This window comes from Odocoileus virginianus, chromosome 20 (genome assembly GCF_023699985.2).
Source record: "Odocoileus virginianus isolate 20LAN1187 ecotype Illinois chromosome 20, Ovbor_1.2, whole genome shotgun sequence".
Classification (NCBI taxonomy): Eukaryota; Metazoa; Chordata; class Mammalia; order Artiodactyla; family Cervidae; genus Odocoileus; species Odocoileus virginianus.
Window position 1 is genome coordinate 55,159,731 of NC_069693.1, and position 20,451 is coordinate 55,180,181.

Genomic DNA, 20,451 nt, shown 5'->3' on the forward strand with positions numbered 1-20,451 from the left:
ACTGGGAAGACCCAGAGGGATGGGATGGGGAGGAAGGTGGGAGGGGGATCGGGATGGGGAATACATGTAAATCCATGGCTGATTCATGTTAATGTATGACAAAAACCACTACAATATTGTAAAGTAATTAGCCTCCAACTAATAAAAATAAATGGAAAACAAAATAGCTTCCCAACTGCTTGTAATAATCAGCCATTACAATATATAATGATCAACCAACAATATAACCATTTGTAGTCAGGACTGACTAAATTATGCAGAAGCAAATATGGATATACTTCATAGTAGTCTAATATAAAGACAAAATCATGCACCTAGATATTTGGAGTTTTTTTGTTTTTAATCATAAAGAACTCATTGTACCAAGGGACATCATGGTAGAACTTTCTGTTAATTTACCCTAATACTCATGTACCAAGCTGCAGGAAAAAAAACGTATCTGTATTTGAAGGTTTGATGGCAAAGTCCAAATCCTTGCCAGTCATTAAAAGCAGAAAGCACTTTAAAATGGTTACAATTGATTCCTCCCAGCTCTGCTCTAGACTCTGCCCAAAACTCTCTCCCAGTGGTCTCTCAGGTAATCATCACAGACGTGCTCACTGACGCATGAGGAGGCCGACTCAATCCGCCTGCAGATAAGCTGGTACGGAGCAGCGTGCGCGCCCCTCAGATCTGCCCCGCTGTCCGCAGCCCGCCCCTGAAGCGCTGGGCGTCCCGGCCCACCCGCCAGCCTGTTTCATGCAGGCACCACGGAGTAGGGCCCGCATCCCGGAGAGCCCAAAGGGATGAGGCGGAGCTCTGTTCTGGCTCTTTCTAGCCATGTGACCTTCACTCAGCACATCTGAGTGGCTCTCGGCCACCTTGCACTTCATCTGTCCCCGGAGGGGATGGCGGTGTGGGTTTTTGCTGGTCTTTTATTTGCCTATGCTGGGCCTTAGTTGTGGCACGCAGGCTCGGTAGTGGCGCTACGTGGGCTTGGTTGCCCCGCGCATGTGGGATCTTAGTTCCCTGACCGGGGATCCAACCCACACCCCCTGTATTGGCAGGCGGATTCTTAACCACTGGACCACCAGGGAAGTCCCTGTTTGAGTTTTGAGGTCTTTTCCAGGTTACACTTTCTGAATTGAAGAATTCACAGATGGGCCTCTTTCACTTTGCTGAATTTGAATAGTCTAAATGAAGCTTATTTGTAAAATCTCAGGCTAGAAATTATGCTGAGACAATTTTAATTACGCACAACTTGTAAAGATGACCAGGAATAGAGAAAGGCTCTCATGTGGCACTTAAAGATTTTTCTAAATGCTTTTTCAGATAATGGTTTAAGAATTCATGGGGGATTCGATCTAGCACAATGACTGGTGAATGTTTTAGTAGTTGTTCCAGAGTGTTTTGAAATAGCTTAAAAATCTCATTCTGGCGATGTGACACTTCCCGGTTCTGTTGAATCCATTTTCGCATAGGAGGATTTGCTCAAATGTGCTGAAGCAAATCCAGAGGTGTTTTATAGCATTCCTGTGCTTCCTAAAGAGACAAGGAATTTTAATCACATACATTTATTAACTTGGATCCTTCTTCTATGTTACATGTTTGCATTGAGCTTTTGTATGAGATGATCTATAGATGGTTTTTAGTCCATTTCATGGGAATGAAAAGAGGCAATTTTGTGCCTGGAGTATGCCGGAGAAGACATTATTGGTAACTTTTTTTGGTGGGCTTGACACTCCTTTTTATTTTGCTTTCTGGTTTTTGCAGTCTCCCTAGCAAGATCTTAAAAAGCTTGCATTAGGTCATAATTATTTATGTTCTAATGGGATTCCCTACTCTGGAAACCCATTTCCCATTGTGCTTGGCAGGAAAGGAGCAGGCCACCTGCAATGTTAAAAAGTAATTATGCAGATATAAACAAGGGCATGTTCTCCCAACCCCCGAGTTTAGAATCCTGGGACTAAAGCACATATAAGTCTGACAAAGCTAGATTGGAAAATATGGCAAGTCATATGCTCAGTGTCCTAATGGACCTTCTACATCCCAGGAGATGCTCTGCAAACTGCCGGGAGAGGAGTGGGGTCAGAGATGGGAGCCAAGCTGGGGAGGAGGCTGTATCTGCACTGGAAGAGCTTTGATGCCAACAGATGGAGTGTGTGTGTCTGCTTGTGTGTCACACTAAACAAGAACATTTAGGCGTGTTTACAGAGTTCCCTAACGCAGGAGGTAATAGGATGAGCGTCGAGAATGTGCCTCCATCAGTCTTTATGGAAGTCGCCAGAATGTACAAGTTGGATTCAGAGGTGACGAACACACTTCATCTAACATGGCAGTTGATGAACAGTGGTTGTATCTACCCTAGGGCCATGTAGAGAAAAGAAAGCAGGGAAAAAGAAAAGTTGTTGATTGATTAGTTATGTCTGCCATGGGTACAAGAAGGGTTGTGGGCCACATGTTTCCGCTGTTGTAATAGACTGTTCCCACTGCATACACTGTGACCATGATCATAGTGATGCTCCCTCCCTATAATATTGCCTGTGACTAGTAGTGAGCCCTTTGCTTGCCAGTCCTTAAAGAGCTTTAATTTTCTTTTCAGGCCTCAGTATGGTGGCCGGTTCTGTCCTGGCTCTAGCCGTGTTTATCAGCTCTGCAATATCGACCCTTGTGATGAAAACAGCTTGGATTTCCGAGCCCAGCAGTGTGCAGACTATAACAGCAAACCCTTCCGTGGGTGGTTCTACCAGTGGAAACCCTATATGAAAGTGGAAGGTAATTTGGTCTCTGTGAACCTCAAACAAATATATCTCCTTGTGAACAGTAGTGTGAATGAATGGCACGGGGAAAATTGCTGCCTGTATTGGAAGAGTTTCAGTGTTTACATTGCATTGCCCGGGCCGTGCTGGCCCAGGTTTTCATTCAGTTCTGTGGGGTTTGTTTATTTTTCCACATTTTTTTTTTCACAAGTCATCCTTTGCCTCCCACGTGTATAGGTTGAAGAGGTCATGTGTTTGGAATGTACTTAACGTTTCTAAACTTACTTTTGACATTTCAGCAATTAAGTCTACCAGGGATGTTAATTGCAATTGGTATGAATTGTCCAGACCAAAAACTCATGAAACCATATATGCCCCATGGAGACACCGTACTCAGTAACTGACATGGTAGATGATAACAAGCATGGGAAGACCTGTTTTCAGAGTGCGTACAGACACACACACACACACACACACACACACACACACACACACACACATCATGAATAAGAAATATCTCTATGTTAAATTATTGGTACTTACTATAACAAAAGGCTTATATTTGAACTTTTACATTGATTTGTTTTGATTTTTGGCTCAACATCAAAATTTAGTTACCATGTGTATAAGTACCAGATTTAATGTACTTTGTTACAGAAACAGAATAATTCTGTGCAAAATAAGCTGAAACCATTCTGTTTGTTTCCAATCAATTTTTCTCCATTCACTCGCTTTATCAAAACTCATCTACCCTCCCTTGGAAAAGGATAAATGTGAATCCCAGTCAGACATACACAAAATGGGAAGAGACCAGATTTAGTGATAACTGATTGGGAATGAGACAGAGGGCTGCTTCTGTACAAAAGCTCAAAGTGAACCTATATTATCAATAACCAAAAAGAAACTGATGTAATAAAACCTCATTATAACAAGTATTAAATAGCTTCTACAAATCAGAGGTGATACTACAACTTTGCTCAACATCAGCAAATGTTACAAAATGTCTCCTGGTTTCAAATTTCTGTTAATAGTATTTTTTTTGAATGTGGAGTAGCTCCTCTCGGCCCTCCAGTGCCCGCGCAGCCGCCTTGGATGTCGGGTAGCTCCTCTCGGCCACCGCCCCTGACCTTGGGCATGGGGTAGCTCCTCTCAGCCGCCCTGCTCCTCGTCCAAGGTAAGGAGCAGCGGCTATGCTTTGCTGGGGCAGCCGTGAGGAGAGACCCCACGTCCAAGGTGAGAAAAACCTAAGTAAGATGGTAGATGTTGCGAGAGGGCATCAGAGGGCAGACAGACTGAAACCACAATCACAGAAAATTGGCCAATTTGATCACATGGACCACAGCTTTACTAGGTAGGGAACTTGCCATTTCATTCATTCATTCAACAAATACTGATTGAGGACTTACTCCTGGGAGACTCTCTGCTCCATGCAGAGGCAAGTGCATTGAATAAAACAGAGACCCCAGCCTTAGGGTCTCACATCCTACCACAGGAGACACAAAAGTTTAGGTTTTCTCATCCTTTCCTCTTCTCTCTTTGGTACTTACTTAAAATCAGAGAAGACAAACCGTGATTTGAAGGTCTGTGCCATTCATGCCGCTTGGGAAGAATCAGGGAAAGACTGTTTTCATAAATCTAGACAGTCTTTGTATTACAGTGATTAGCTTTTTCTTCTGTATTCCTTTTTTTTAATTGAAGTATAGTTCATTTACAATGTCTGTTAGTTTTAAGTGTACAGCAAAATGATTCAGTTATATATATGTATATATTCATTTCCAGATTGTTTCCCCTTATAGGTTATTGCAAGATATTGAGTATAGCTTTCTATGCCATACAGTAGGACCTTGCCGTTTATCTATTTTATATATAGTAGTGCGTATCTATTAATCCCAAACCTAATTTATTAAATTAATTCATCTTTATTTATCCCCCACCCCAACTTCTGTGTTTCTAGTAGACTTGTTCCTAAACTTTCTCAGGAACCTGTATGGAAACACTGAACTTTCTAGAACTTATTAATTCTTGAGAATGATGGATAAAAGAGAGAGTATATATGTTTTCTAGCTCCCTAATCTCACATACACTGAATAGGACTCATGAAATAAAAATGTTATTAGAAAAATTCCTAGGTGAGAAAAAAAAATGGAATCCATCCATCTGGCTGCATATTTGGGCCATAGTAATTTCCCTTCTCTCATGTTTTTGACTTTGTCTTTTATCGAGTGGTTTTGTGAAATGCATCCATTGCAAACTGTTTACATGTTTGTTGTAAAACTGTTGTCAAGGATTTCACACAACATCGCCCACATCAAGTCTCATGTGAGCAGCATCATGTGGAATTCCTGGCCAAAAAGGACTCTTTCTATGGGAGAAATTGGCACAATAATGCCTTTCTGATAACAAGAGCTCTATAAAGATAATACTTATTTTTGCGTGTGATACCAAAAACTTTTCAGAGACCTAACATTGTTTTAGTCTTAATGTTTAGTTTGTTTATTTCCTCTGCCTTTTCATGATTTGATTCATTTCTATATGTTCTGTAATCATTATTGACCATATGCCTTTTTCCCAAAGTGCCTAAAATTTTCCCTCTTAACAGACTGAATAAATATCTAAAATCATTGCGCCCGTCCTTAATCACAATCAGAAAAGTATGATGTATGGGCCAAATCTGACCCTTTTTTAAGAATTTTTTTTTAAGTGGACCACTTTTAAAGTCTTTATTGAGTTTGTTACAGTATTGCTTCTGCTTTATGACTTGATTTTTTTGGCCCCAAGGCACGTGTGATCTTAGCCCCCCGACCAGGGAACAAACCCATACCCCCTGCGCTGGAAGGCCAAATCTCAACCACTGGACCACCAGGGAAGTCCCTGACCCGTCTTTTTAAATATTGTTTTATTGTGACAGCAATGCTCCTTCATATACATGCTGTTAATAGATGACCTTAGGGTCTGTGAAGTCTTAAATATTTACTCTCCAAGGAGGGTGGTGACACAAGCCACCAATCACTTGTATTGTGGCTCCTAGGATTAGGAAAATAAAGTTCTCACATATTAATGTTAAAGTATTATATGGATTACTAAAAGGAATTCATGTTTTTAAAAGCGACACACATCTGCCCTCAGGCACGCATGTGCACGCATAGCCACGTGGAAAACTGTAACATTTCCCAACTTGATCATAGTAGCTTTCTAAATAAATTTAACTCATCTTTTCGGTAATCACGTCATTGTCCTAGGATTTCCTCTTGACCATGACCTCCTTTGGTCTCTGCTTCTAGAGGAAGACCGATGTAAACTGTACTGCAAGGCTGAGAACTTTGAATTCTTTTTCGCCATGTCCAGCAAGGTGAAAGACGGGACTCCTTGTTCCCCAAACAAGAATGACGTTTGCATTGATGGGATCTGTGAAGTAAGAGAACATTTCTGCTTTGGAACATGTGGTCATCCTTGTGCTGCCTTCTATTAAATGCATGGTATGAGAAGTGTTGCAGGAGATTCTTATGTCTGGATAAAAGCAGGTGGTGAAGGGAAAAGGGTAACATTTTCAAGTTGGACGTGAGTTTTTATCTCCAAGTCCCTGCTTACTTTCTGCATGACCCCTGTCCTGTGTTTTGAGTTTGTCTTTCACTCCCTTTCCACATACGGAGGTGCTGATATATCCTACTTTACATAAAAGTTGTAAATATTAAATAAGAATGGAGATAACAGTAGCAGGAGATTTTTCTTGCATGTTCACTAAGTACATGCAGTACATGCATGCTTAGAACCTCGTAAATGTGCTTGGAAATAGCACTTCTGTTTATTTTGGGTGAGTTTTCCTTTTTCTTCCAGTATCTACTTTCTCTTTTCAATTTGTAAGCTCGTGATCTTTTAAGGGAGTGTGAGTGTCCTTGAGTTGGTATGGGAGGGGGGGCGGTTCCTAGCATTTTTGTTTCACTGGTAGAACTGGCCTGAATAAATTCCGCTCCCATTAGCAGCAATCATGGCTTTTCATTCCAGTTTTACAGATGAAGGCTCTAAGCCTTAGAGAAGTTTTGTGACTTCCCTAATCATATGTCCAGTAATGGCAGAGGAAGGATTTGAATCCCTAGTCAAACTTGAGACTCTGCTCTTAATAATAAAGCTGCACCACCTTCCTAATATTCAGTAAATACGGAAAACCATGTATATCTTTTGACTATCCTAAGCCAGTGGCTTCTCAAATGTTTGATTTTCTCACTTTTTTTTTTTTTTTTTGGTCACAGCCAGTGGGATGTGATCAGGAACTTGGCTCTAAAGCAGTTTCAGATGCCTGTGGTGTTTGCAAAGGTGATAACTCAACTTGCAAGTTTTATAAAGGCCTGTACCTCAACCAGCACAAAGCAAATGGTAAGAAATGCTACAGATTTGGTGCTATGAGTGGTGGGACACGTCCTTTCCTGCTGAATAAATTTGAGACTTGATAAATATGATCCAGCTTTTCACTAGCTCATATGACGCGTGGAAGATGATGACTTTTGATGCTTTGCTATTGTTCAGTTGCTCAGTCATGTCCAACTCTTTTGACACCATGGACTGCAGCATGCCAGGCTTCCCTGTCCATCACCATCTCCTGGAGCTTGCTCAAACTCATGTCCATTGAGTAAATGATGCCATCCAACCATCTCATCCTCTATCATCCCCTTCTCCTCCAGCCTTCAATCTTTCCCGGCATCAGGGTCTTTTCTAACGAGTCAGTTCTTCACATCAGGTGGCCAAAGTATTGGAGCTTCAGCTTCAGCATCAGTCCTTCCAATGAATATTCAGGACTGATTTCCTTTAGGATGGACTGGTTTGATCTCCTTGCAGCCCAAGGGACTCTCAAGAGTCTTCTCCAATACCACAGTTTAAAAGAATTAATTCTTTACTGCTCAGCTTTCTTTATAGTCCAACTCTCACATCTATACATAACTACTGGGAAAACCATGGCTTTGATTCAATGGGCCTTTGTTGGCAAAGTAATGTCTCTGCTTTTTAAAATGCTGTCTAGGTTGGTCATAGCTTTTCTTCCAAGGAGCAAGTATGTTTTAATTTCATGTCTTCAGTCACCATCTGCAGTGATTTTGGAACTCAAGAAGATTAAGTCTGTCACTGTTTCCATTTTTTCCCATCTATTTGCCATGAAGTGATGGGACCAGATGCCATGATATTTGTTTTTTGAATGTTGAGTTTTAAGCCAGCTTTTTCACTCTCCTCTTTCACCTTCATTAAGAAGCTCTTTAGTTCCTCTTCACTTTCTGCCATAAGGGTGGTGTCATCGTCATACCTGAGGTTATTGATATTTCTCCTGGCAATCTTGATTCAGCTTGTGCTTCATCCAGCCCAGCATTTTGCATTATGTACTCTGCGTATAAGTTAAATAAGCAGGGTAACAATATACAGCCTTGATGTACTCCTTTCCCAATTTTGAACTGGTCCATTGTTCCATGTCCAGTTCTAACTATTGCTTCTTGACCTGAATACAGATTTCTCAGGAGGCAGGTCAGGTGGTCTGGTATTCCCATCTCTTTAAGAATTTTCCAGTTTGTTGTGATCCACACAGTCAAAGGCTTTAGCGTAGTCATTGAAGCAGATTTTTCTCTGGAATTCTCTTGCTTTTCTATGATCCGGCGGATGTTGGCAATTTGATCTCTGGTTCCTCTGCCTTTTCTAAATCCGTCTTGAACATCTGGAAGTTGTCGGTTCACCTACTGTTACTTATGCAAGAGCAAAGAAGGATGAGTAGTTTTAGTAATGCAAACATCCAGAGGTGTGTTCAACAAACGCCTTTCTGCTGAGCAGTTTCAATATGCTGTGCCACCTGCATTTGTTAAACAAAGAACATATTGTGGAACTTTTAAAAAATACATGTATGTATTTATTTGTTGTACCAGTCTTAGTTGTGGCATGTGGGATCTAGTTCCCTGACCAGGGATCAAACTTGAGCCCCCTGCATTGGGGGTGCAGAGTCTTAGCACTGGAAGCCACCAGGGAAGTCCCTGTATTATGGAACTTAGATGGTCCACACTTAAAATATAAGACGCATACTTGAAGCAGTTATCTCACCATCTTGAGTAGAATTGAGCTTTGAGCCCTGTCTTTGGCATACCACAGATGAGACTAGGTGCCTCCAAGTTTTTTTCCAGATCAATTAAAAATAAAAAGCATCTTTGAGTCTCATGGCCTTTGTCGTTCAGGAAAAGAGAAGCTTGTTTTCTGTCCACATGCGTGTGCTTCGGGAAAGTACATTTTCTTGCTCGGGTGTTCCTACCACTTGAAAAATGGAATAACTGAGTGTTTTCACTGTGTGAGAGTAGAAACGAGCCCCATCCTAAGGATGGCCACTGCCTCTGTCTGACGGGGTCTCCCGTGTGTGACGTGGATGACAAGGATGTTCTGCTCTCTCCACTTAGAGTATTACCCGGTGGTCACCATCCCGGCAGGCGCCCGCAGCATCGAGGTCCAGGAGCTGCAGATATCCTCCAGCTACCTCGCGGTCCGAAGCCTCAGTCACAAGTATTACCTCACGGGGGGCTGGAGCGTCGACTGGCCAGGGGAGTTCGCCTTTGCGGGGACCGTGTTTGAGTACCAGCGCGCCTTCAACCGCCCCGAATGCCTGTCTGCCCCGGGCCCCATCAATGAGACGCTGGTCTTTGAAGTAAGCCCCTTCTCTTTATCTGGCTGTCACTGCCTCTCGCTGCATGTCTAGTGACGACCCCCATATAAGCTAGCTTAAAGAACAACTAGTTCACATTGATGTCCTAACAGGCTAAAGCTCAGACGGCAAAGACACCCTCTTCATTTGGGGGAAGAGGGATCCAGTGGGTCCCCGGGAGAATGTGCTGACTTTCACATTTAGATGCCAGCCTTCCACCAGTCTACCTGGCTGTTGTTCAGTTTGCTGAGGAATGTCCCAGGGATCATTTTTTAAATGATTTCAGTTGGTCTGCGCCTGCCGTTTGGATCGTCTGTCCATAGCTCTTCATAACATGGATCTACCTGCCTCGGAGGCAGAGCAACGTAGTGGAAAGAACACTTGCTTGATGGCTAGACAGTTTTGGAGAAGGAAATGGCAACCCACTCCAGTATTCTTGCCTGGAGAATCCCAGGGACGGGGAGCCTGGTGGGCTGCCGTCTATGGGGTTGCACAGAGTCAGACACGACTGAAGCGACTTGGCAGCAGCAGGACAGTTTTAGAGCAAGCCAGCTCACTTTTTTGGCTGCCATTTTCTTTAGAGGTGAGAAAGAAAAACATAAATAAATGGGTAACAGCAAGGAGAGCGAAAACAGCCACCATATCTGAGAATGACTCTGTAACAGAATTGTCACAGGGACTTTGTCTTTGGTCCTCATCACATCTCGGGGTTTGCTTCCTCCAGTTTATAAAACGGGGCCAATTGTGTGCTTTCAGAGGGATGTGGTATGTCTGAGGTTGTATAGAAGTCCCTGTGGCCACCGCGTACCGAGGACTTAGGTAACCAAGCACTCCCGTTAGTCACATTCAGCTTCAATCTCTCACTAGCAAAACTGGAACAGAAATCCTGCCTCATTGACTTGCCAGAAAAATAAGCAATGAAGTGTGATGAAGAAATGTTAAAAGATTTGCCTAACTCATGTAGCTAGGAAAAAAGCAGAGTTGAATTGGAGTCCAAATCTTTTCCGAGTATGATATCTGCTCCAGGCTAGTCATACTGCTCTGCTCTTTCCAAATCAAAGAAACAAGTCTAATTCAACTATTACTATTATTATTTAAGGTACTAGTCAAACATTTACTAAGGAAGATGAATTTTAAAAGAGTTTAAAAGTATGACTACATGTAATTTTTTTTGCCCCCCCCCTTAGAAGGACCTATTTTATTTTATCTCATTTTTATTGCTTTTGCTGTGTGATGCATTTTTAATTTCTTTACTTTATATTGGAGTATAGTTGATTATCAGTGTGTTAATTTGAGGTGTACAGCCAAGAGATTCAGTTATACATATACATGTATCTAGTGTTGTGTTTTTGGATTCTGTTCCCATTTAGGTTATTACAGAGTATTCGGTAGAGTTCCTTGGGCTGTAATTTTCTTTACCAGCTGAGCCACAAGGGAAGCCCAAGAATACTGGAGTGGGTAGCCTGTCCCTTCTCCAGGTGATCTTCCCAACGCAGGAATCAAACTGGGATCTCCTGCAATACAGGCAGATTCTTTACCAGCTGAGCTATCAGGGAAGCCCCTGTGATATATAGTAGGTCCTTATCAGTTATCTATGAATATTTTAAATGTAGCAGTATGTACGTGTTAATCCCAAACTCCCAACCATACAGATTAACCTTCCCCACCACCTTCCCCCCGATGACTGTAAGTTCATTCTCTAAATCTGTAAATCTGTTCCTGTTATGTAAATAAGTTCATTCACATCATTTTTTAAAGGTTCCATATATAAGTGATATCATATGATATTTGCCTTTTTCAGCCTGACCTACCTCACTTACGTGATCATCTCTTGGTCAATCCATGTTGCTGTTGCTGCGCATGGCATTATTTCATTTTTTTTTATGACTAATATTCCATTGTTCATAGGTAGCACTCCTCTGTCAGTGGACATTTAGATTGTTTTGTGCCTTGGCTATTGTAAATAGTGCTCCAGAAAAGGTTGGGGTGCTTGTGTCTTTCTGAAGTAATGGTTTTCCCCAGGTAAATGCCCAGGACTGGCACTGCTGCATCACACGGTAGCTCTGTTTTTAGTGTTTGAAGTGGACTCCGTACTGTTCTCCACAGTGGTTGTTGCAATTTACATTCCCAACAAAAGTGCAGGGGCATTCTCATTTCTCTACACTCTCTCCAGCATTTATTTTTTGTAGACTTTTTGGTGATGGCCTTTCTGACTGGTGTAATGTAATGTGATACCTCTTTGTACTTTTGGTTTGCATTTCTCTGATAATTAAATGTTGAGCATTTTTTCTTGTGGTTTTTGACTATCTGTATGTTTTCTTTGGAGAAATGTCTCTTTAGATCTCTCCATTTTTTGATAGGGCTTTTTGCTATTTTTGACATAGAGCTGTCAGGTCTTTTATTTCAGAAGATGAAATTAGGAACCCCAAATCAAACTGGTTTTATCTCAGGGTAGTTTGAAGCTGAACAATGAGTTCAGCCCCTGAAATCAGCCTGTAATTACATGGAAGGCATAGGAATTGAGCTTTCTGGTTAAAGATTTTGAGACTTGTTTTTTCAGTCCTAATTTTTTAGATGGATATGTTTGTTTTCTTTTCTATCAAGCGTCTGAACAGCAAACGTCTTTTCTTTAGAAAAGGTATATTTTCTTTAGAGATATGTTTAGCTTGCAAGGAATCAGTTTTAGAGTAACATGGCTTCCTAAGTTTTACCATGAGGCCTTTGATCCATCTCTAAGCAAATGTACACAAACCAAGTTCTGTGGCTAGAAAATTACTGAATCAGAAGGTGGGTACCTCTCACAGCTTCTGCCACCAGCGACCAGAACCAAGTCCAAATGATTCCTCATGAGAAACACGTGTTTTCCTGCTCAATGACAAGCAACCATTTTTTGTTGTTTCTCTGTCCAATTTTCTTCATAATTACAAAGCCCTTCCGGTAGGTTTTCACAGTTCTGTCTGTAATTTAAGGCTTGTTGTTAAACATACGTTATCTTCAGGAAAACCACAACAAAGACTGAGACGAGAAGTGATGGAAAGTGCAAATCAGAATCACAGAGTTCCTTCTGACTTTCATCTTTAGAACCTGAATGTCCCCTGTCATTGTCTGTGTTGATCAAATTAAACAGATAATGGACACAGTGTCACTGAACACCTTGCCAGCCTCAAGCTGAGGATTTTTATTTGTGCTTTGCTTAATTTAAGCATCCCTTCTAATCTCATTTATCTATGTTATTTAATTCTGATTAAAACTAAATCTTTGGGCTGTTCACCGGGTCTAAACATTTTCCTAATGATTAGTGGCTATTTTTTGAGAAATGAAAAGAATGATCTTCATTGGTGATGGAGTTCTACAAAACCAGTCAGGTACATTATCTATCTCCTTGCAAATACATAGAATTCCCTGGTCATCCAGTGGTTAGCATTCCATGTTCTCACTGCTGAGAGCCCAGGTTCAATTCCTGGTTGGAGAACTTAGATCCTAGAAGCCTCAGGGCATGGCTCAAAACCAAACCAACAAAATTTGGATTGTCCTCACAAGTACAGACAGATCCTTGGGTGCAGAGGGAAATCAAATGTAAGGGGAAAAATTGGATAGATCTAATAATACAGTTATAGAAACATAAAGCCTTTCCCAGATTCAACTGAGTATGTATGGTTTTCTAAAATTTCATTACTATATAAATGCAATTAAAAGTCAGTAAGAGCTCTATTAACACAAAATTGTAGTTTCACCACAATGCAGTAAGGTCACATTTGCTTAGCTATTGTTTTTACAATAGCTTTATGTACACATTCTGCTTATAGATTCAATGAAAGATCCAGTTGATGTCCTTGGAATGTGACTTGTCTGAAAATAATCCACAGGGAAACTTGTATGATTAATTGGTCATGCCTTGCTTGTATTTTTTAAAGGAGGCATGGTTTCATTCAAAACTAGCAGCTATTTTTTAAAAATCCAACTCAGTAACCTAGTATTATGTATCTATTTTATCTTTTAAAAGAATTTGGGTTAATGACTTTAATATTTAAATTGTACATTATTGCTCTCAGAAGAATATGGTCGAATTTCAGGTCAGTTTTTATCACATGCTCGTGCCTCTCCAAAATTGATAGAACACAGTGATTCTAAAAACTGAAAAATAACAATAGGCAATAAATTATATTTTCCGAAACTAGACTCTGTATCAGCATCCAAGTCATCTATCCATGGCCGTCTTCTTTAAAGAAAGGAAGTTAAAGTTCATATGCCTTTCCATGCAACTATGAATTGAATCAAAATGAATACTTCTGGAGCCAAAAATATGTTCACTCCAATACGAAATGTTGAATGTGTTTTACAATCCCATGGGATGCTGAAATCGAAGTGTGGGAACCTAACAAAATGGAAAATGCTGTTCTACCCACAGAGAGTACAAGTCTGTGAAAGAAAGTGCTTTCTCTCTAGGCCTCTTAAAATGACCGCATGTTCACTAAGCTCTTACTACAGTTTAGAATTCAGCAGAAGGGTGTGTTTGCCAAAAAACAAGAAGATGACTGTAAATTTAAGGTCCCTCTTTATATCTCATTCATTTATGTTAATCAGCAACTCCCAATATCTTAGCTAACTCCTATCTTCAACCACCTTGGCATGTATTGATTTAGGTAGCTACCTTCAAAGCAATATTCCTCTGTTTATTTCCTCTCGATGTCTGACTTAAAAACAAAACAAAACAAAAAAACTAAACTTTCTGTTGAGTGCCCATTCACTGCCCAGCCCTATATAAACATTGGGATACATAAATGGTTAAGACATAAATCATGTCTAGTCAAAGCTATGGTTTTTTCAGTAGTCATGTGTGGATGTGAAAGTTGGACCATAAAGAAAGCTGAGCACTGAAGAATTGATGCTTTTGAACTGTGGTGTTGGAGAAGACTCTTAAGAGTCCCTTGAACTGCAAGGAGATCCAACCAGTCCATCCTAAAGGAAATCAGTCCTGAATATTCATTGGAAGGACTCATGCTGAAGCTGAAACTCCAATACTTTGGCCACATGATGTGAAGAGCTGACTCATTAGAAAAGACCCTGATGCTGGGAAAGATTGAAGGCAGGAGGAGAAGGGGGTGACAGAGGATGAGATGGTTGGATGGCATCACTGACTCAATGGACATGACTTTGAGTAAACTCTGGGAGTTGGTCATGGACAGGGAGGCCTGGCATGCTGCAGTCCATGGGGTCTCAAAGAGTTGGACATGACCGAGCAACTGAACTGAACAGAACATGTTGCCAAATCATTATAGTCATGGGTCTTTAAGGAATGTGAAGAGTGAGTTTCGGTATGTGGATCCCATTCTTTTTGAAGCAACATGAGTTTGAGCAAGAAGCACCTCTTTAAACTGTTGGTGATACAGGTCCCTCTGATACTACTGTGTCACTCTGCATGAGGCACTTAAACTGTCTGATAATAGTTTATGATAATTTGGGAAATAATTTCCCCAGGCTAAGCTAATATTCTCTGCTCTGTCCTATAGCACTATCCTGAAGCACTTCTAAGCACCTGAAACACTCTATTGTTGAGAGATCTTTGGAGCTTCCATAGTCAGCATAGTATCTAGAACATATAGGCACTCAAAAAAAAAAAAATAGTGAATGAATGACATCTGATGAGAAAATTCATTCATTCATTTAAAGAGTAGAATCTTCTTTCCAAGTTGAAAAATCATCCATGGAGACAACAAATAAATCAAGTGACAGGTGACTTTCTCTGACCCAAGTCAAGAGTGACAAGGCCAGTCTCTCCTCCCTATTTCTGTCCCAAACCACCATCATAATCTGAAGTTCTCTGAAATGCTTCTGCAGTACACATTTTAAAAACCGCTGAATTTCCTCATCTTTTAGGACTAGTCTTAGAACTGTACTGTTAAAAGTTAAGTACGGTGAAAGGCATTTAAAGTATTGAAATTTGATCTCCTCAGTTGCATTTGAGGAATCAGTCTGCTTTCTAAAAGGCTTGCTTTTCCCAAAGTGAATAATTTACGCATAAGAACTTGCTGACCAGTTAGCTCACAGTTGACTCCCCTTGATCTGGGGGAAGAGCAACTTGTCCTTTCAGGGTGGGGGATTAACTGGATCTTTTCACTTATTTCTTGGTGTTTCCTGGTACACAGCAGGAGTAATATAGTCCTGGAAAAGTCTGACTGCTGTCAGTGAACCCCAAGAAATAAGTGCATGGCCTGACATCAAATAAAAGTGTCCTCTGCTTCTGGTTATCTTTATATGTCAGAACTTTATGGAATGTCTTCATAGGGAAGCTCAGTTTAAATGGAAAACAGACTTTCACTTTTATCATTGAGTCACGTGCCTGCCCTGTTTTCAGATGGTCTCTTGGAAAGAACCTTCATTCTCCTTGGAACCCGGATCCCACACGGTCCACCATTTGCAACAGGTGGACGTCAGTTTAGACTGTGCTAGCCTCCTTGATTTCCTCGGTGGCCAAGAGGCAATTCCTTAGGGAAATTAAGGATTTATATGATTGTCTGAGGTCTTAAATTTTTAGGCATTATTTAATTCCATCAATCAAATTTTTATTTCAAAGTACAAACATACATGTATTACATGTAAAAGACCTGGAGAAAAGACTTCATTTTCATGATCCTGTATCCTATTTCTGCTTCAGCTAGGGGAATACAACTCATACACATGCACACCCCAGCTCAGAAAGAAATCAATATTGATTTGGCAACTACACACTTTCTGAGATCACTACAGACACAGTTATTATAAACTAGATAATTTCCACATCTTTCTGTATGTCAGCTTATCCCCCACAGCATGAGTCTGGCATAGAGTCTAAGAAATTTCTTATTGAACTAGTGCACTCATTAGTCATCTCAAAGATTGAAAAGTCAGCTTATATTTCAGTAGTTTTCAGTATATTATATATGGACCTAACAATTTATTTGACTGGGTTTGAGAACACAAGAAAAACTGAATCTTTGGTACTTGTGCATCCCACATACCTAAATTCTGTGTGTGTGTCTTGTATAAGGAATTAAATTTTGAAGTGGTTCGGTTCAGTTCAGTTCAGTCGCGTCCCACTCTTTGTGACCCCATGAACTGCAGCACACCAGGCCTCCCTATCCTTCACTAACTCCTGGAGTTTACTCAAACTTATCTCCATTGAGTCAGTGATGCCATGCAACCATCTCATCCTCTGTCCCCTTTTCCTCCTGCCTTCAATCTTTCCCAGCATCAGGGTCTTTTCTAATGAGTCAGTTCTTCGCATCATGTGGCCAAAGTATTGGAGTTTCAGTTTCAGCATGTGTCCTTCCAATGAATATTCAGGACTGATTTCCTTTAGGATGGACTGGTTGGATCTCCTTGCAGTCCAAGGGACTCTCAAGAGTCTTCTCCAACACCACAGTTCAAAAGCATCAATTCTTCTATGCTCAGTTTTCTTTATACCCCAACTCTCACATCCATACATGACTACTTGGAAAACCATAGCCTTGACTAGACAGACCTTTGTTGGCAAAGTAATGTTTCTGCTTTTTAATATGCTGTCTAGGTTGGTCATGACTTTTCTTCCAAGGAACAAGCGTCTTTTAATTTCATGGCTGCAATCACCATCTGCAGTGATTTTGGAACCCAAGAAAATAAAGTCTGTCACTGTTTCCCCATCTATTTAACATGAAGTGATAGGACCAGATGCCATGATCTTAGTTTTCTAAATGTTGAGTTTTAAGCCAACTTTTTCACTCTCCTCTTTCACTTTCATCAAGAGGCTCTTTAGTTCTCCTTCACTTTCTGCCATAAGGGTGGTGTCATCTGCATATCTCAGGTTATTGATATTTCTCCTGGCAATCTTGATTCCAGTTTGTGCTTCATCCAGCCCAGTGTTTCTCATCATGTACTCTGCATATAAGTTAAATAAGCAGGGTGACAATATACAGCCTTGACATATTCCTTTCCCGATTTGAAACCAGTCTGTTGTTCCATGTCCAGTTCTAACTGTTGCTTTCTGACCTGCATACAGATTTCTCAGGGGGCACATCAAGTGGTGTGGTATTCCCATCTCTTTAAGAGTTTTCCACAGTTTGTTGTAATCCACACAGTTTCTTGCTTTTTTGATGATCCAACAGATGTTGGCAATTTGATCTCTGGTTCCTCTGCCTTTTCTAAATCCAGCTTGAATATCTGGAAGTTCACAGTTCACATACTGTTGAAGCCTGGCTTGGAGAATCTTAAGCATTACTTTGCTAGCATGTGAGATGAGTGCAATTGTGCGGTAGTTTGAGCATTCTTTGGCATTGCCTTTCTTTGGGATTGGAATGAAAACTGACCTTTTCCAGTCCTGTGGCTGCTGCTGAGTTTTCTAAATTTGCTGTCATATTGAGTGCAGCACTTTCACAGCATCATCTTTTAGGATTTGAAATAGCTTACCTGGAATTCCATCACCTCCACTAGCTTTGTTCGTAGTGATGCTTCCTAAGGCCCACTTGACTGCATTCCAGGATGTCTGGCTCTAGGTGAGTGATCACACCATTGTGATTATCTGGGTCATGAAGATCTTTTTTGTACAGTTCTTCTGTGTATCCTTGCCACCTCTTCTTAATATCTTCTGCTTCTGTTAGGTCCTTACCATTTCTGACATGGCGGGAATGTGAAAACTGAAGTTCAGAGTTGAAATTTACACCTCCCTTTGTTGAAAAATAATCATTTAATATGAAGTGTGTGTGTGTGTGTGTGTGTGTGTGTATACATATATATGTGAAAAGTGAAAGTGTTTGTCGCTTAGTCATGTCTGAGCCTTTGCAACTCCTCAGACTATAGCCCACCAGGGTCCTCTGTCCATGAGATTCTCCAGGCAAGAATAGTGGAGTGGGTTGCCATTCCCTTCTCCAGGGGATCTTCTTGACCCAGGGATTGAACCCAAATCTCCTGCATTGCAGGCAGATTCTTTACCATCTGAGCCACTAGAGAAGCCCATATATACATATGTACACAAATTATATATATATATATATATATATGTGTGTGTGTGTGTGTGTGTGTATATGTGTGTGTGTATATGTATATATGTATGTGTATATATATATGTGTGCTGGGCATTTGGAGTATGGCTGAAAACTTAATGTTTTTCCACTTTGAGATTGAGATGTGGGTAATATAAAGTCAGTAATTTTGTCTTTTGTTTAAGTACAATGCAAAAGGCCCATTTGTATATAATTTTAAAGGGCCTTGGCAATGAGAATTAAAAACAGAAATTCTTTTTTCTCATGGCTAGTGAAGGCGTCTACCTAGAGATGACAGCGTTGTGTAGAAGTGGCTGAAAATCAGCTGTTTTGTTAGCTGTTGCATGCTCGCTCTCTCCCCCAGCCCTGCTCCTGCGTCCCCTCTGCCCTCTGTCCCCTCCCAGCTGCCTCTCCCTTTTCTTCTTCCTCTCCTTTATTCTATGTCTCTGCCTCTGTTTCTGTCTGTTTCTCTCTCACACGCAGTCACACACAAGCACACACAACAAGAATGAGTCATATTCCCCGTCAGACTGTCTTGAAGTTGGAGGGTAGGTGAGGAAATTCATCATGAGTGTTTCATTATAAAGTAACTTCATCCCCGTCTGATAAACAGTGATTCAGGCTGACATGATAACACAGGTTGCTAGTCTAAGACTGAAATATGATCATCTGTGTTTTTACAGCATTCCTTTTTTTAGGGGGAAGAAAAAGTCTTAAAAATAAAAGCTCTCCTTCACGTTAAGGGTTTTTTTTATCCCCCTCTCTGTTAAGAGGCCAGAAGGGAGTGTGCGTAACTCTTTGAAAGCCCATTCCCAATTAATCACGTACCGAGGGAGAGTGCCGCTGATGACTACAGCAACCTTTGTAATGACAGCAAATGAAAAATAGGTTAACCACAGGTCAGTTTCAAGGCAGAAAAAGACATCTCAAGAAAATTACTATCATAAACAACTTCCGCCACTCTTTGGCCAAAGGCGATGTGGGGACCAGGTGGCCGGGCACATTGACCCCCGAGTTGACGGTGTGGGAGCATCATGGACAGGGATGTCCCTTCCATCCGGCTCCTTCCTCGTGACCCTGCTGCCTGCATCCCTTCCCCCATGGGGCAGGGGCCGAGATGAGCAAAGCTGTGCCTCGGGATAGCATCCGTGTCGGGGAGGGAGATTAGCTGTGGAGCAGGGGCGGCGTGGAGACCCGGCTCGCGGAAGAGGCCGGGTGGCAGCGAGGACTAATTGAGAACATATGGCGGGGACCCCAGGCTCCAGAGGACGGGTCAGATGTGCTCCCGCGATGCCGCATCGCTTCTCCCACGGCTGCTGTCCGCTGTTGGAAGTGTGGGCCTCCAGTTAATTCACAGCAAATACTTCTGTGACAGGTCAGAGCACGCTTTCTCTCCCCTAAACTCCTAGGAATGTGGATGAGTTGAATTAGAATTGTAGTCGAGGTTCAGTGTGTCAGCCCACACCTTTGAAGCTGCCTCGTAGATGGACTTCCAAGACCCCGGTCAGGGTCTTTGTGGTGCTGCGTCCTCTCAAATCCAACTCACTCGCAGCTTATCCCAGAGATGATACCTGCTCAGGTTCTTCAGGCTTTGAAGTAAACAAGAAGCCGGGGACAACTGGCTGATTTTTCACATCACGAGGCTTCCCAGAAAATCACAGGATCAGACAGAACCATGAACTCACACCACAAAAACGATTCCTTCTCTGACTTAGTCAACATGTAATGTCCTGCAAAATCCATCCTTTATCGGAAGGGGTCAATCTGCAAAGTGGGTTGAATTTCAGCAGTTAAAATGGTATTTAAAACAAACATTTCTGTAAATGAAGGGGGAAATGGATTGAGGAGATTAAAAATCACAAATCCTTAAATCAGCTATTAGCATGTTCAAGAAGGGACATTTTAAGATTGGAGCCCAGTAGCACAATGTATATGTTAGAGCATGTTATTGGCTCCCAGTGACAATATCTTTTCAGTGTTCCTCCAGTCTTGAGAATTTTAAAATTAGAATCCTAGACATGACATTTCAGAGCTGGAGGTGCAGCGTCCTGAGAGTTAAGAGGTC

General features: G+C 41.4%; 1 protein-coding gene across 2 annotated transcripts in view; it reads left to right on the forward strand.

Moving 5' to 3' along the window:
• Nucleotides 1-20,451, forward strand: part of ADAMTS18 (ADAM metallopeptidase with thrombospondin type 1 motif 18) — a 144,979-nt gene that overhangs the window by 94,987 nt on the left and 29,541 nt on the right. For both annotated transcript variants that reach the window (XM_070451508.1, XM_020915713.2), the window contains 4 exons: nt 2,582-2,754; nt 6,020-6,150; nt 6,986-7,109; nt 9,152-9,396. In XM_070451508.1, coding sequence (XP_070307609.1) covers nt 2,582-2,754; nt 6,020-6,150; nt 6,986-7,109; nt 9,152-9,396 — 673 coding nt within the window. The remainder of the gene's footprint in view (nt 1-2,581; nt 2,755-6,019; nt 6,151-6,985; nt 7,110-9,151; nt 9,397-20,451) is intronic.